Source organism: Coloeus monedula (genome assembly GCF_965178545.1).
Source record: "Coloeus monedula genome assembly, chromosome: 1".
Lineage (NCBI taxonomy): Eukaryota > Metazoa > Chordata > Aves > Passeriformes > Corvidae > Coloeus > Coloeus monedula.
The window spans coordinates 22,305,051-22,321,240 of record NC_138781.1 but is presented as its reverse complement, the minus strand read 5'-3'; the positions used below and the strand labels follow the sequence as shown (position 1 = coordinate 22,321,240).

The 16,190-nt window shown below is 36.6% G+C and overlaps 1 protein-coding gene across 1 annotated transcript in view; it reads right to left on the bottom strand.

The window, feature by feature from the left end:
- ZNF804B (zinc finger protein 804B) overlaps nucleotides 1-16,190 on the bottom strand; it is a gene marked incomplete at both ends in the record, with an annotated part of 227,824 nt that overhangs the window by 5,635 nt on the left and 205,999 nt on the right. Inside the window, one exon of the mRNA XM_082290674.1 lies at nucleotides 613-743. Within this exon, the coding sequence (XP_082146800.1) occupies nucleotides 613-743 (131 nt within the window). The remainder of the gene's footprint in view (nucleotides 1-612; nucleotides 744-16,190) is intronic.

Here is a 16,190-nt window from a genome sequence, read left to right as displayed (position 1 = left end):
AAACAATTGGTCTGATGGCAATCTATTCTACTGAAGCATTCAGTGTCATTAAACAAAGGAGATTTCTCAAATTTAAAGGTTTATTAGTGCAATCTTTGTTCTCTATCTTGATATTCATCAATAGAGCTAACAGTATTAGACAAACTTAATTCAGTTAATTACTTGTTTTTCATTCAAATAATGATTACCCTACAGAGAAACTGTGAGCATAATAACAGTACCCTAAAAGTAGTAAAAATTATTCACAAAGGCTTTATCCTCTCCCATTAATTTGCAATCAAATGTTAAGACAGTCATACTAATCTTTTCAGGTCAGTTTGGATAAGGTAAAATGGTGATATTATAAAAGCGTCTTCAAAACATTCTATTTAGAAGACATGATAATAACTATCTACAGGAGAGAAAACAACAAACTTAAACATCATGCAAATAAGTCAGGGGTTTTCAATGTATGGTTTGCAGAGCAGGAACATTTGGAGTTGAAGACAGCTGAAAACAGGTTACAGTGCACACAATCTGTACATTACATAGTGGAGGAGTAAAAATATTAATATTTCTTCTGGAAGGGAGGAAAGAGGGCATTAAAATCTCATACAAGTTTTAAAAACTTGCCATTCTGACTGCTTCCGTAATTCTGCAAGCTGGTGGAGTCGCTTGAGTGCTTTTTCCTGTTTCTTCTCATCTTTCCATGACTTTGAAGCCACATTTCGAGCAAATTCCCTTTGTTTTAAATCTTTCAATCTCTGTGTGAAAAGAATATAAACAGAAGGGATTAGAGATGTACACAGCTGTAGTGGTTTGGTTCAAAATATCCATTACTTACTTATTTTCCTTCTGTGAGATAAGAATTAGGAGAAAAACAAAGCAGGCACAAAACTTAAAAGAATATAAAGAAGTTTATTAACAGACCTAAAAGAAAAAAAAAAAAGTAAACCTTCAGAACACTTTCCTCCCCCCACCTTTCTCCCTTCTCCCACTGACCATGTAAAAAGACAACCCTTGAGATTTTCAGTCAGTTTACCACCTCTATAATAACCTTTTTTCAGTTCACTTAGGGAGAGGAGTCTCTCTTGCTCATGCTATGGAGACATCTCCACAAGAAACTGTTCTATCATGGCTTCAATATCACAGCAAGACAGCCGCCCGGGTTGGTTCTCTGCTCACATGTGAGAATCCCTTCTCTCAACTTACAGCTTTCCCCACAACTGCTTTCAAGGGTCCAATCTTTAGCTAATGGGGTTCCATTTTAAGGATGAGCTGTTCAGAATCAAAGGTTCTCTTCATCTATCTCTGGGAGCATCTTCATCTCCAGGAACAGAGGTCTTCTCCTTCCCTGGGAGCAAGGGTCCCCATCACTTTCATCTCTCTCTGTTCAAGCTACTTCAGCATTTGCTTATTTCAGTGCAAGTGCTTTTGCTCACAATTGCAGTTTGAATGCTTCAACCCCCCCATGCTTTCATGAAATTACAACAGGTACTCTGATGTATCATAGTCCATCACCATAGCTTTACAACAGAATTTCAGCTCCTAGGTTTGAAGCATCTCCTCTTTCTCCTCTCTTGGGGTTTCAGCCCCTCCTTCTTCACTGACTTTGGTGTCTTTATGGTGTTTTCTTCATGTTCCTTCACCTTTCCTCTTCCTCTGACTTGGGAGAGGATTGATGTCTGCAGGCTTCATCTGTTCTGGAAGAATCCTACAGCACTAAAAGGGTTCATCTCACCCGGGCCTTGCAGCTGGAATTCACCTCTCACTGTTGGCCACATGATCTTTGCTGGGCAGCGGCCTCAGATGAATTTTCGGCCACACGGGGGGGAGCCTGGCCGAGCCGTGCCCCCTGCATGGAGCAGGGCTGCGGGGCTGCCCGCACGGAGGGGCTGCGGGTGGAACAGGGCCTCACGGCTCCAGGATGGCTGTCTCCCGGCCTGGCCCCTCTGGGCCGCGCGGGCCCACCAGTTACCCGTCCGAGAGCCAGAAGCAAGAGAGGCTTTCCTGGGCTTTGTTCGTTCTTAAATGTGGATCACAGAGGCGTGTCAAGCTTCTAAAGTGGCTTTAAAAAGTTGCCAATATTCAAACTAGCCAGTTGATTGTTTCTATTGTGTCTAGAGGAAGCTGTAAGCATCTCTTTGCAAAAAATCACTTCTACGGCTGAAGCCCTCTTTACTGAGAACCGAAACTATGCTAAACCATGACAACAGCAGATACAGCTCCTCTTACTCAATTTAGTCACTTTTCATGAGGTTAGTATGTAAATGGAGAGTGAAAATATACTTAAAATACTATAATAGTGAGAAGAGATTGGAAATGCTACTTTTGCTTACAAAAACAACATGATTTGGCCTCTGCTATTTAGCTGATCTATACCTACATATGAATGATAGCTTTTACTTTTTCTTATGAACACACAAATATTCTGTTGTGTACAAATACAGACATAACACTAGAATCCATTTAATGAGGTCAAAATTCTCCTATTTAATTAATCCTGTTGAAATGTAATCTGCAGGCATATGCTGGAATAAGTCTGAGGACCTATGTGTAATATATTTTATAGTTCTCTACTTGCACATGTATGCATGTATGTGTGGGGGCTTCTCTGTTGGTTTTGTACCTTTTTAAGGCTGTTTTATTTTCTCAAGAGAGAACCACTGTCTGAAATATTTGATCAGGAAACTCTTTTGTAGGTATTTTCACAATTTTTTTATCTCCTCACACATCTATAAATCAGGTAATTGCTGTTGGAGAGAGCAAAATTCTTTGCCTTTATTACATTTTTTTATTGCCTGATTTTGCACTACTGATAACACAAGGAGAGAGAAGGAGAAGATGTAAACCAGAAAATGCCAACAGCATCCTCTGAAAAGACAGTTGTCTCTGAGTTCACTGTACTCTCTAGGAGTCAGCAAGTCGTGTCTAACCTTACAATTCCCCATTTCAGATCCATGCTTCCATACTTCATGGCAGAAATGCCTTCCCTCTTCCACACTCCTCCAGTGCCATGATGTTTGGGGAAAAATGTTTACAAGCTGGGAGGGAGCTCAGTTGTATTCAGTCAGATGCCCAAAATGGAAGCTTTGAGGACCAGAATGGAAACTAAACTGCTGCATTCACTTGCCCTTTGGTCCAGAGGCGGCCCTGTGCTCATCTGTGTAATTTAGAACTACAGTATCAACACCATGAACTGCTAAGTTTTCCATGGAGCAGTTTTTGCAAAGTAGATTTGAAGAAAGGTTTTGATATCCCAGTCATTTTTAAACTGCTGCTCTTCTTTCAATATCTATGCCTACTTGAGTGTCCACTAGCGCCTAAAGATCAACATCCCAATCACTGCCATCAACTCATGCTGTTGTTTCACTGTAGCATGGCCAAAAGATCAATATGTATCAGAAGGATAAACTGAAGGCTGACCAAGCATTGTAACAGCAAATACCCCTTTCTGCAGCTCAGGTATGGGGAGCAGTCTAGCCATGGCACAGACCTGTACACTGGCCAACATGCACCTGGTTCTGAGAAACAGGGCTGGAGGCAAAGAGTCCTCAACTTGTAGAAGTCAAAAAAATTATAAATGCATGAGAGAACTGCTTTCTGGAGAGAGGTCTAGCCTTTGCCAATAGATTAAGACAAAGCAAATAGGTGAAAACCACCATCTAAAGAGATGACAACTTCTTTTTTTCCAGCTAAAATGGAAGAATCCAGTTGGTGGCAATGACATAATATGACAGAAAGGCATGGAAAAACTTGGTGGAAACAGGCCATAAAAGGTCTTTTCTTTCTGTGAAGAGTGCTGGGAAGCTGTAGCGAGCATCTCTCACTACTGTCACATCAGCTTCCTTCAAGTATGGGATTTTTTAGAAAGTCAGATAACATTGGTGAGAGAAAATTAATGCTGGGAGACTGAGATCAGAAGTTTCTTGTTTGCTTTCAGCCATTTGGACCCCAAGACATATGCCTCCGAGCACTGATCTGGAGACAGGGAGAGCTGGGCTGTTCTCAAATCAGCTGCTCAGGGGGTTTAAGAGCTGGCTGTCAGCCACCCTGATGTTTCAGTCTCTGTTGGATGAGGATGAGAAAGCCAGAAAGTTGCTCAAGGAACTGGTGCACCACCAACCAGCAAGAAATACCAGGCTGCCTAGTGCCTGATGAAAGTTTAACCATTTCATCAGAACTATCTACAATCTGTCAAATCTGTATGTTTCTCTGTAAAGTTTTTATCAGCTCAAACATCCAGTGCTTCATTGAACTAGACTCTGAAACAGGACAGCTGCAAAGTCGTTTTTAAAGCTCTTAGACTTCAGCTTCTTGGAAAGAAATGGTTGCTCCACCATATGTTTAGCTCTTACCTGTCTCTTTATGTGCCCTCTCTCATTATTCATTTGTTCCTTGCCAGGTCAGTCACATAGCACTCCATTCCCTCAACCTCATTTTCTGCAATTTACAGTAAAATGGATGAATATGTAAGACAATGTTACTTTTGGTTCAAGAAAGAAGCTTTTCAAATTATCTATTAAAGCCAAAGCTGAAAAAGAAATCAGAGAATCTTCCCAGAACAAATCCAAATGTTCTGTTACTTAGGTAATATTTACAAGAGTGTAGAGATATTTAAGCTGTAAGGATCCTATTCTCCACAAAAAACCACAGGTGGTCTTGAGCCTTATTAACACGTCCAATATGAATAAAGGGCAAAGAAACACATTTGAGAAATGCCCTTTAGGGCAGCTTGCTATGTTTTAGCTGTCACCAAGAGCTGTTCAGCATCACACGTAAAGCACTCATGAGGAAAAACAGAAACAGTTTCTACCTGTCAAGGAAACAAAGAACGGTGCGAAACCGAGAACTATGGAGCGCAAAGCAATGCCATTTCACTTCTTTGACAGTTAGAATGATAATCAAAAAAGCAAATGGACCAACACTAAGAATAGGAGTTCTAGCAGTATTTTTTGCTCTCTAATGGCATGCAGCACGTGTCAGAAGAGAGAAGAAAAAGAATTGCAGGTAAGCATAGCAGAGAACTCATCGACTGGAGCTGAAATCCAAGAAATCAAAACCATATACAGTCTGAGGAGAGAAAGGGCTCTCCCTGCACATCCCCTCAGCAAAACAAAACAAAGCTGCACTGCCAGAGCTCTAGTTAGGAATCATAATGAAATTTGTCAGCTATGTTGGATAGATCATGGGACTGCCTGCTAAACCTGCAAAGCCCTGGTTTTCTTCACTAATAACCTGTGCCAGACTTCTGACAGGCACACAGATATTTTCTGCAGGTGGGGTACAAGAGCATGCAGTTGAGCAGGCACCTGAATGACAACCCCAAGCTCAGCAGGTGTGCTTGAAAATTAAAGTTGCTTTACACAGCAATTGCATTTTTCACGTAATTAGGTACTTAACTGGGCATCCAAATACAGGCACATATAATAAAATATGATTTATTTAATAGCTTTCTTGTGTTCTGTCCTTCACCTGCTACAAATATAGTTGTCATGGAGTTATATTTCTTTTTGAGACTCATGTTCTATTCTTTCTATATTTTTTGTACATGTGTGTGTGGACATTTCCATTTCTAAAAGTAACCCACCCCTTTTTTATAAATTCCCACAGAGAGTATTAGAAGACTACAAAATAATATTCATATTCGTGGAAAGATTTACTTGTAGAACCAGGTCTGAGCCCCATTGGCTCTTCCTTCTAAGACTCAGTCAAAAACTGCTGAATCTATGTTTTTTCTCCTGGAACTCTGGTATGAATCACCAGGAGATTTAAATGACTTAATGGAGCTGCATCTTCACTACCTACCTTTTCTAGACCTGAAATAACAGTGGTCAAATACCTGTAATTTAGCAATTTATTCCCATTATTAATGTCTGGGGTTTTGTGTTTTGTTCTTTTTTAAATTGTCACTTTATTTGGGCCAGTACTTGCTTTGCACTGACCTATAAGCACCTGAAGAATACTCACTGCTGGCTGCATTTGCAGTACTGAGTTTATTTTCTGTCCAGAGTTATGATCCTGATTTCTATTTTTCCCTAAGCAGGTAAATGCTTATCTGGATTGCTATTCATCTGATCAACTTCAGATGCCCTTCTTCACAACCACTGGAAAGAAATAAGCACTTTAGGGACCTAACCACCTCTTTTTAAAGCAGCTGTCTAAAACAAGAGGGATAAAGTGAAATGTAAAAGTACCTCTTTCTTTTCATCGTGTACAGAGGCTATTAAAGTTGTCTATCTTAGTTATTAAAGGGTGTTCCTCTAAGAAGAAGACACAGCTGACATCCCAGCTCAGGTGCCTTTGCACCAATGCACAGAGGATGGGCAACAAACTGGAGCAGCTGGAACCCACTGCACTCCTACAAAGTTAGGACCTAATTGCCATCACTGCAACCTGGTTGGAGGAATCAAGCATTTAGTCAATAGGGCCACCTGAGAAACGGCTCTCTGGGACAAGGGAGCATAACCAAGCTGGCAAATCTTTAAGCAAGTTTTCCATAGAGCACAAGAGCTCTCAATCCCCTGGTGTAAGAGAAGAGGAGACTGTCTTGGCTGAGTTGAGACTACTGGTCAAATAAAGAGGCAAGAAGGAAATGCAAAGGTAGTGAAAGCAAGGACAGGTATCCTGAGAAGAGTATAGTGATGCTACTCAGTTGTGTAAGGATCGGTCAGGAAGGCCAAGGTGCAGCTGGAGCTGGTCTTGGCCAAGGACGAAAAGAGTAATAGGAAGAGCAGGAATGTCAGCCAGAAAATGAAGGTTAAAGAAAGCAAACTGCCACATAAAGAAAGCAAATGAGTGGTGAACTGGTAACAACAAATGAGGGGAAGGTTGAGCTATTCAACAACTCTTTTGTCTCATTCTTAACTGGCAAGTCTCTCCGTTTGAGGACCATATGAGTATGGTACTGGGAGACAGCATTACTTCTCCTTCCAAGTATTCTGTCAGGGGCTAAGCCATTATATAGATTTAACGGGGGTTCAAAGTGTTAACTGCTTCAGATTCTGGGAAGGAGAACTGTTGTTGCAAATATACTGAGTAGCAAATCCTCTTCTTGTTCACAGTAGTATAACTGCATTGGTGTAAATAGAAGGCATCTTTGAGAAAAAAAAAATTCTATGTATTAAGCTAGAAAATGTCATTTAGTATAAATTAATATTTTTTCCCCATTACATTTAGAATATCTTTGTTCTGGAATATCATTCACAACTCAACCTCCAAACTACTCATTATTCCGTAATGCATTCCAGCCCCAGGTAACAATGTATGTACCACATTAGGTATATGTCTTCTGTTATATTAAGAGAGCCTTCTTTAAATTGAAGTCCTTGAACTAATGTGAGTGTTTGAATGCCTGATTTCCTTTAAAGATTTATTTCCACTCAGCAAAAAAGCTCCTTAATTAAGTTCTAACCAAATTCACCATAGAAGGGTTAACTGAGGAAAACAGGAATGTTAATTTCAGTAATTATTCTCTTGCCTGTAACCCTAACATTGGAACCAAATGCATTATTTGTAAAATGATTTCACACTGCAAACCATCAAATGAGAATGATAGTCACTAGAGAACATATTTTAACTTCATGTCTAAAGCTTACAGTATTAGCTTGCTAAGTGGAAGTGAGGACACAACAATGAAGGAATTTGCCTTTACTATGGTAAATAAAATCCTAAAAATAAATTGGAAAAGCTATTGTATACAGGAATTAACAATGAGCTATTAATCCAAAAGCTAGCTGATAAATTTTCATTTTTTTTACCCATAAATAGCCTCAGATCACTTTGAAGTATGTGCAAGTAATTATTTGTTAGAATATTTTATATTATAGTCAGCTGTAACAGTTTCAATATAGGTAGTGGAAGTGAATGAGAAGACAAAAAGAAAATACCCTGGTCTGATTGGATTAGGGAATGAGATGATAGCAGGAGGGAGGAAGACTCAGTCCTCAGACGTGCCCTAGAGAATCCATCTATCGGTTAATGAGATGCTGATCATGGATCTAACCTGAAGTATAAATTACAGATGGCCCTTTGGAGGGCTTGTTTTTTCCTGTTTAACCAGACCTGCAAATATTCCTGCCAATTAAACTGATTTAATCTATTGCTGGATGAAAGTATCCATTTGTGGATGCTTTCCATTTTAAAAGATCCAATTGTACTTCTCATAAGAATCCCCCAAATAAAGTCAAAACAGATGCATTTGGTGGAGACAGTTTCCATAGGAAAGAGGACAAAACATGCCAGCAACTTTGTGCCAGCAATTCATTCCTGTGGAAGCCTGAGCTAGTGACCTCTCGTTTCTATCAGTTCCAACAAATGTATTGCCAAAGGCTCCACCAAGCTGGCTGCATACTGTGTACTTCGATTAGATATATTTAGTGTCACTTTGGAATACAGAGCAACTTACCCAGAAAAATAACACATTTGAATGACAAAAAACTTGGGGCAGGGTCCATATATTCCCTTCAAGTTCCTATATTACCTTACTTGTCAGGGTGTTGGGCTTTCTTAGATCAAAACCATCATCTCATATATTGTATTTCTTTTTCCTTCTCATTTAAGCAGCTAAAAGAAAAGAAACGGATGTTACAGATCTTGTGCAGACTAGCTCTTTTCAAAACTTTCAGTACTTCTTGTAATCTTGTTTTAAAAATATTTAAGATTTTCCACGTTTTTAAAGCCTGTCTCACCACTTTGTTTTTATTTGTTCTAACTGTAGCAGGCAGAATACAAAATCACCTACATTTTAGTGAAAAGAGAGAGAGTCCAAATTATCCTAGAATTCTACAGGTGAGTCCAAAACCTGGCCTCAAACTTTCTTCAATGCAGTCAGCATACTTTCAGAGTAACAAAAATGACAGCGGAAATGTCCATACATGGATTTTAAATAGCACTTTTCATAGACAGATCTCCGATTTCTTATGAAACTTCAGCTTTACCCTGATATCATTTTACAAATAAATAAATGAAGGCATAGAGAGATGGAGTGAATTCTGGAAAGAGCAGGGAGGAGGCTGAATCAACATTTACAGGTATATGCTTAATTATCACCTCTAAGTCTTTGTACACCCACTGAAAAAAGATGTCAGACACCTGAATTAAACCTAATTTTGATTTAGCTGTATAGTAGGTTGATTGTTGATAACTATGGTAATGCTGAGGGAACAACAATAGAACATAAAGGATTAACCTCTTCCAAATTATTGTACTATGTTTATAGTTTACATAGAGGAAAGTTGACTCAGCCACTGAACAGTAAATCTGAAGTGCTCTACAAGAGAACAAGTCCAAAAAGAGACATTTTAATACGTACTTGCGATAAATGTAACCTTGCTTATAGTTACCAGTCACTGAACCTTAGGTGAAAAGTTACTAACTGGGCAAATCTATGTCAAGGACATAAAAGGGAGTTATAAGCAGAAGCCTCATCAAATATATGAAGGATCATAAAATATTGCTTTTTTTAATAGGATGTAATAGCTATCCATACAAAATATTTTAGGTTGTGGCTTTCTTTCTTTCCCTTTGTGTTTTTTTCCTGTGGTGGCACTTTTTTTTTAAAATCAGTCAAAACCAAAATATTCTTTTTCTTGTATTAGCTCAAAGTAGACTGAGCTCTTCTGGAGTAGAATGGTTAAAGGTAACCAGGAATCTAGCAGCAATTCTATTACAAAATGCCTGCTCAGAGTAAAAGAGCTTTAATAAATGACATTTCCTTGCAGTTCTGCTCAATCAGAAAAGACCACAAAGGAATTTTGTAATCATCCAATCAAAACTTTCCATTAACACAAGACAGGGGACATCCAGATAAATTGATGAATTCAAGTTACTTTGACAAGAGCTAGTTAATATAATCCATATTAAATTAAATTAATTACATTGTAATTCTTCAACACTTTATGGAAACCTGTATCAGCCACGCTGGTATTTTCCCTGGCAGTAATGTCAGAATGACTGATTTTCTTATTTATCCTTCTTAAATCCTACTATGGCATCATCTAACTTGATGCTTTTTCCTCTAGTGCTCTGAGACCCATTAAAAATCAATATTAATTATTAGGAGAGTTCATGGCCTGAACCAGCTGAGACTGGTGTATCCCTATATTTAGAAAGATATTTAATATTTATGTCTAGAATATGTCCTTCTTAAGTACTGGTACAGTGGTACTTCACAATCATCCTAAACATCGTGGATGTGACTCAGTCATCTGTCTTTGTTCCAAGTATAGAACAGAAATCTGTATTGAATAGTCCTTTTTATATCACTACTAACAAGTAAATAATTTCAATTTGGACCAGAAGATACTTTATGTTCTCAATATATTTTCAGAAACTTTCTTGCCCTCACGTCTGATGGCTACAGATTTTTCTTTTGCCCTTTTTACTTCCTCCATCACTTCTTTTCCAGTTTGTACACTTGTGATTTATAGTATTTACCATCCATTTTTCCTCTCTCTCTGTTGTTATAAATTTAAGACAGAGAGAATTGACTTTCCTTCTAAATGAGATTAGCTGTTTATAACCTATTTGGTCTTTTTCAGTTCTGGGATTTGGGTTCTTAAGCCATCTGCCAAGTGCTCGTTGAAATTTCTTTGTTCTCTCTCATGTCTTTCCATTTGTTTTCCTCCTCCCAGCCCATTTGACAAGCTCATTCACTTTATGAAGCTAGGTTCCTAACAGAAGTGTATGTTACAGTTAGTTATTTATACAGAATATGCAAATATTTTATTTGCATTTGCTAAATACAGTTGCTTCTCTTTTTTTATTTCCTGTATGTCTGTGTTGATCATCATAATGCTAATAACATATAGATTAAAGATCAGCTTTAATGCATATGTTATTACTTTTAGAGACCCATAATATAGATGAAATTTATTTGTGCTATTCTTGTCATAAGGGAGGCCCACAGAGGCAGCACATTCAGATGGAAGATCTGTTAATTTTAATTTCTTCATGCATGGGATTGGAGTAGCAGTTTACGTTCCAGTCTCTGGTTTATTTACAGAAAAATATGAACAGATGTTCTTTTTTTTTTTCTTTCCTTTTTTTTTTTTTTTTTTTTTTTTGGTAATTGACTCTTGCAAACGCCTGGTTTAGCCTTTGATTATCAGAGACAATCTTCTGAGAACACAGCTCAGTACATTGCACTGATTTTTAAAAAGGTTATTTTCATTATATTTTTTAGTTTATTTAATTATTTTCCAAATTTGCTTCACCTTATTATTATGTGTTTTCTCCTTTGATGTTAGTGTCCTTTCTGCCCTCTACTTGGCTTATCCAGCTCTCTTCCCAGTTAAGCAGAATTTCCTTCTGAAATACCAAATGCAATAAGGTGCTTCCTAAGCAAATTCAGTGTGTCATGCAAAAAGATGACCAAACTGTGAAGACTGAAAAGTGTCCTAATTTTCCAGTTTATAAAGGCAAAGATATTTTGATCCTATCTAGCTCCCATATGCTTTAAATATTATTTATTTGCAACTTGTGATTTGTATTTGGTCCCCTTTAACTTACTGGTATGCAACATGTCACTGAGCTGAAACTTGACACACTTCAACTGAGATGTCATAATTTAAAATTTTTAATAGTATTCTAGAAACTGCTCCCTGAAAAGAGAGTAGAAATGGACATGATGTATGTTTATAACAGCAATCCTGTACTACTTTTCTCACCCACTTATAAGTTCTGGAGTTACGGGAGGTGACATTTAATGTTATCCTCTTAGCCATGCTCCCAATGATGTCTGTTTGTATTCACTCTTATATCAAATGATGCTATAAACACACATCTAGTTTTTCATGTAGACATGAGCATGTTTAATATTCTAAAGATGATTTATCACTCACTGTTTCTGAAATACTTTGTCACTTCTCAAATTCTTTCCTGTCACTTGACACAAAGAACCTTTTAAGCAAGCTTTACAACTCCCTCCCAGGCAATTGTAATTCCTGTAAAATTTGAAGTTGCTCTTTTATTTATACCACAGTTTTTTATTCCTGTAATTCATACTTTTCTACACCCCTGCATTTTAATTATTTCTTGCAAAAAAAGAGAAATACCATGAGTATATGTACTGAAAGGGAAAAAGAAGCCTCTTAAAATTTGCATCAACACAGATATAATATGGTGATGGTGGTTTCTCATTCTTTAGACTAGGTGAGTTAAAACAGTACTGGAAGCTATTCTGGAGACAAGGAGAAGTAGGGCAGCTGGATTAAATGTTATAATTTTAATTTCTGAAAAAAAAAATGGATTGTTTTTCCACGTATCATAGGTTTAGCTTTTAGAGAAACCTTTTGCAACAGTAAAAAGAATTATGTAAGAAAAAAATTTGTTCATTTCTCCGAAATAATAACATTTCTGTAACAATTGCTGTATATTTCTGATGCACTCCATGTCTAGATATGTTAGGCTATGATTTGTTGTTTGGCATGTGTACTGTTCCAATTCATTATTATTTTCAAACTGAAAGCCAGAATCTTAATTCTTTTTCCCATTTTTTTTTTTAACCGAGCAAATTGATATTATGGTGCGCTAAGTTTCAAACTGGGAAGGAAATCAAAATCTGACACAAGCTATTAAGATCCATGATTCTGTCAATGAATTGAATACTCAGACTCAAATTATATAAAAGTAACACAAAACTCAGAAAAGATGGTCATTATGAGCTGATGAGAAGAATTAATGTTGCTTTCAAGTAAAGATGAGATTAATCTGAATAGTCTGGATTCCTTTTGAAAGGTGAAAATTACATTGTAACTTTTAGGTAATATTTTTGCATGCAAATATTGGTAACAATCACAGAATCACAGAATATTCTGAGCTGGATGCTTGGGTCCAAATCCTGACCCTGCACAGGACACCCCAAGTCTCACACCATGTGCCTGAGAGCATTGTCCAAATACTTCTTGAACTCTCAGGCTTGGTGCTGTGACCACTTGCCTGGGGAAATTGTTACTTACAAACTGCATTGGTTTACCCCTAAACATGATATCACTTTACCCTATAGTTTCTTAGTTAATTATGGTTTGATATTCACACAATCCAGGCTAAGACTGGAGATCCAGGGCAGGTTCAGAACACAAGCCATACATTGTTTTTCTTCTGCCAGGTATGATTTAATACCCTGTTGAATACCACAGATCCTAAATGGAAAGTGTAAGCACACATCAATGGATTGTGACTTTTCAACGTAAGAATTTAGGTGTCTATTGTGAAGGAAGCAGGACTTGGAATCCATCAATATGCTAAGGGCTGAAAACAAGCCAAGAAATGCTAACTATAAGCATAAAGTATGTCACAGGGTTCCACGGGGTGACTGTCAATTCCTCTATACTTACACACTAGTTAAAAGACTAGAATTTCTCCTGTGCAGAAAACTTTGATATCTGGGATTTCTTTATTTTTTAGTCTTAGTGGGAGAATAAAATTTGGAAAATTTATTTAACAAGTAAAAATATCAAGTGGCTTGATGTTAACACATCTAAGTAGCAATGCAACATAATGCCTTAAAGTTGCAATTTTTATAATTCCTGTATCTCAAGAATGCAAAAAAAAAAAAGTTGGGGTTATGTTATAATTAATACTATGAAAGTATTATTACATGCCTTACAAGAAATTTTGAAATGTATTTGCTGAAGCAAAGTATGTCAATCTTTATGAACCATTTCAAATTGATTGAAACGAAATTATGTCAAATTTCTGTAGTAAATATAGTTTTGATCTTCTCACATTCCTGAGTAATCATTCCACTCTAAAAACATTTCCTGAAAAATTAGTATTTAGGGTTTTCATTTTGGTTTGGTTTTGGTTTGGTTTTTTTTTTTCAAGAAATATGTGGTTTTTTACTGTCCCATCACCTGCATTGGTATGTTTGTTTGGTATTCGCATGCATGTCACCTACATTTCTCTATTCCCTTGAAATCTAATCTGAGAAGATTAAAGAGCCCTTGTATTTTTAATGGCTTCTGATGAAGTCTAATTATTATAAAATTGTAAAAAATGTGAAATGATAATCCATCTGGGTTACCTCCTTTCTTTTTCCTTTAGAGATCTATTAAAAGATGTTAATTAATGCATTTAACTAAGCAAGGATAATAAATGACTCATCTCACCATTTTTATTGCTGTCTTGGTGATGCACAGATATGTTTCTGTTTTGCTTTTAAATATTTGTTTCTGCTAGGAATGCCCCTTAAAGATGTACAAGACACATTGTAAGGTTCCTTGAATACAAACATAGCTGATTAGCATGACTTAAAGCTCCACAGGAATCAATTGTGCAGATACATTCTTGCATATTAATTACTTCTTGGAAGGTGCAGCCATTTAAAAATGAACAGAACTATAATAGATGCAGATTCTAGACAGATGTTTATAGTGCGAGATATACTTTGTGGATGTCAATGGGATTAAAAGAATTATCCTTTTTTCAGGTGAGGGAAAGTTATGAGCAAGTTCAAAATTTATGCAGAAACCAAGAGAAATGTAATTTTTTCTGTGAACATTTAATATTTTGCTAGCACAGCTAATTGCTATATTCCCAAAAAACTGATTATGGCACAGGACTGCCTCAGGAAGATAAGTACAGATGTGCCATATCCTGTGGAAAAGGTTCCTTAATCTGTCTGAATAATACCTTATTTTTAAAGTCATTCCACAAATATGAGTTCAAGTACTTGTGAAGACACAGTCATTAAAGCCAATCATAGCACTTTGTCTCCCTCACCTCACTGTTTGTAGATACTGTAGAGCCTGATCTTAAAATGACAAATCTACTGATTTAACACAAAACCCCCGACCAACCATGCAAAGTAAGTGGCCTATACTCAATATTATGTAATGTTTGCCAGTCTTCTGAAGCTGGCACAGGAAATAGAATGTATGTCTGCATTCAGTCTTGCCCAGTTCTTGCTAGTTCATCATGAAGAGACAGTTTTGCATGACTGGTAACATTTTGCAGAGAAGCAGGTAGAAAATATGCTGTTTATTCTGCTTCTTCTGTCCTAATATCTGGTATTTAAAAAATGAAAAAGAGTTCTGAATACAGAGATGTTAAAAAGGACAACAGCACCCAATATAATTTATCTTATTTATTAAAAAACACAGGCACAACTCCAGCCTGGCTGCCCTAAAGGTTAATAGGGAATAATAATCTAAACATAAATATTTAGGTTCTACATGCCTATCTCATTTAATTAAGTAATATTGTATGTTCTGCATGTATTAGCATTTCAGGACTCAGAACCAAAGAGGAATATGTTGATTTTGATAAGGCTTTTATGCACTAGGAAAAAGAAGTATGACTGTCTCAAACCCATTTTTTTAATTTGAAAGAAATATTTCAGAAAATCTTTTGTTGCTTTTTTTTTTTTTTTTTTGTTTCAGTTATCATTGCCATGTTAAACAGTTGTAACAGAATGTTTCAATTAATTTAGTTTGGGATCTTCTTCTTTGTCTATATTTTAAACAGAAGCAAAGTTTGAAGCAATGGGAAATTATTTGAACCAGAGATGTTGAGTTTCCACCCGATTAACTGCACCTTTTGTCTAAATAGAATTGAAGAAGAATGTATTTCTTCATTCTCTGAGTGAAGAATTATTGTACAAAATTAAAACCTAAATTGATATTTTGAGGTGGAATTTCATTTTTTTTTTGTGGTTTGGCATAATCTTTTTGGTTTTGTTTTGGTTTTGGTTTTGTAATCCTTACAATTCCTTGCTTATTTTAATAAACCATCCATTACACTGCATCAACCATTCCTCCTGCTAGGAAAATAACTTTTAAATTTTAGTAATTAAAAAGTGTACCATCTGAGAAGATCAGAAAGAGCAATGACACAGGCATTAATGAAAAGCACTTCCTCTAACTGACATTCTGGTTATTGCTATGTCTTAAATGCCAAAATCTGATAGTACAGTTTTGTAATTCCTTATATAATGAAATGCTTAAGAAATATTCTACAGTCATTGGACCATCATTAACAACTATGAAATTAGATGTCCCATGGGATTTTTCCCAATTTAAAGAGGGTTAAATTGCTAATTTACATGTTAATTAGCATTCATTCTAAAGAACACCAAATGTAATTCCATAGCATCTAGCATTTAACAATTTAGCTTATCAAGACATTAAATTCAAAAGAAGCTCTGCATTATTTGCAAGATTTTTTTTTGTAAAGGGCTAATGATGAAAGGAATCTCATTATTCTAAGTA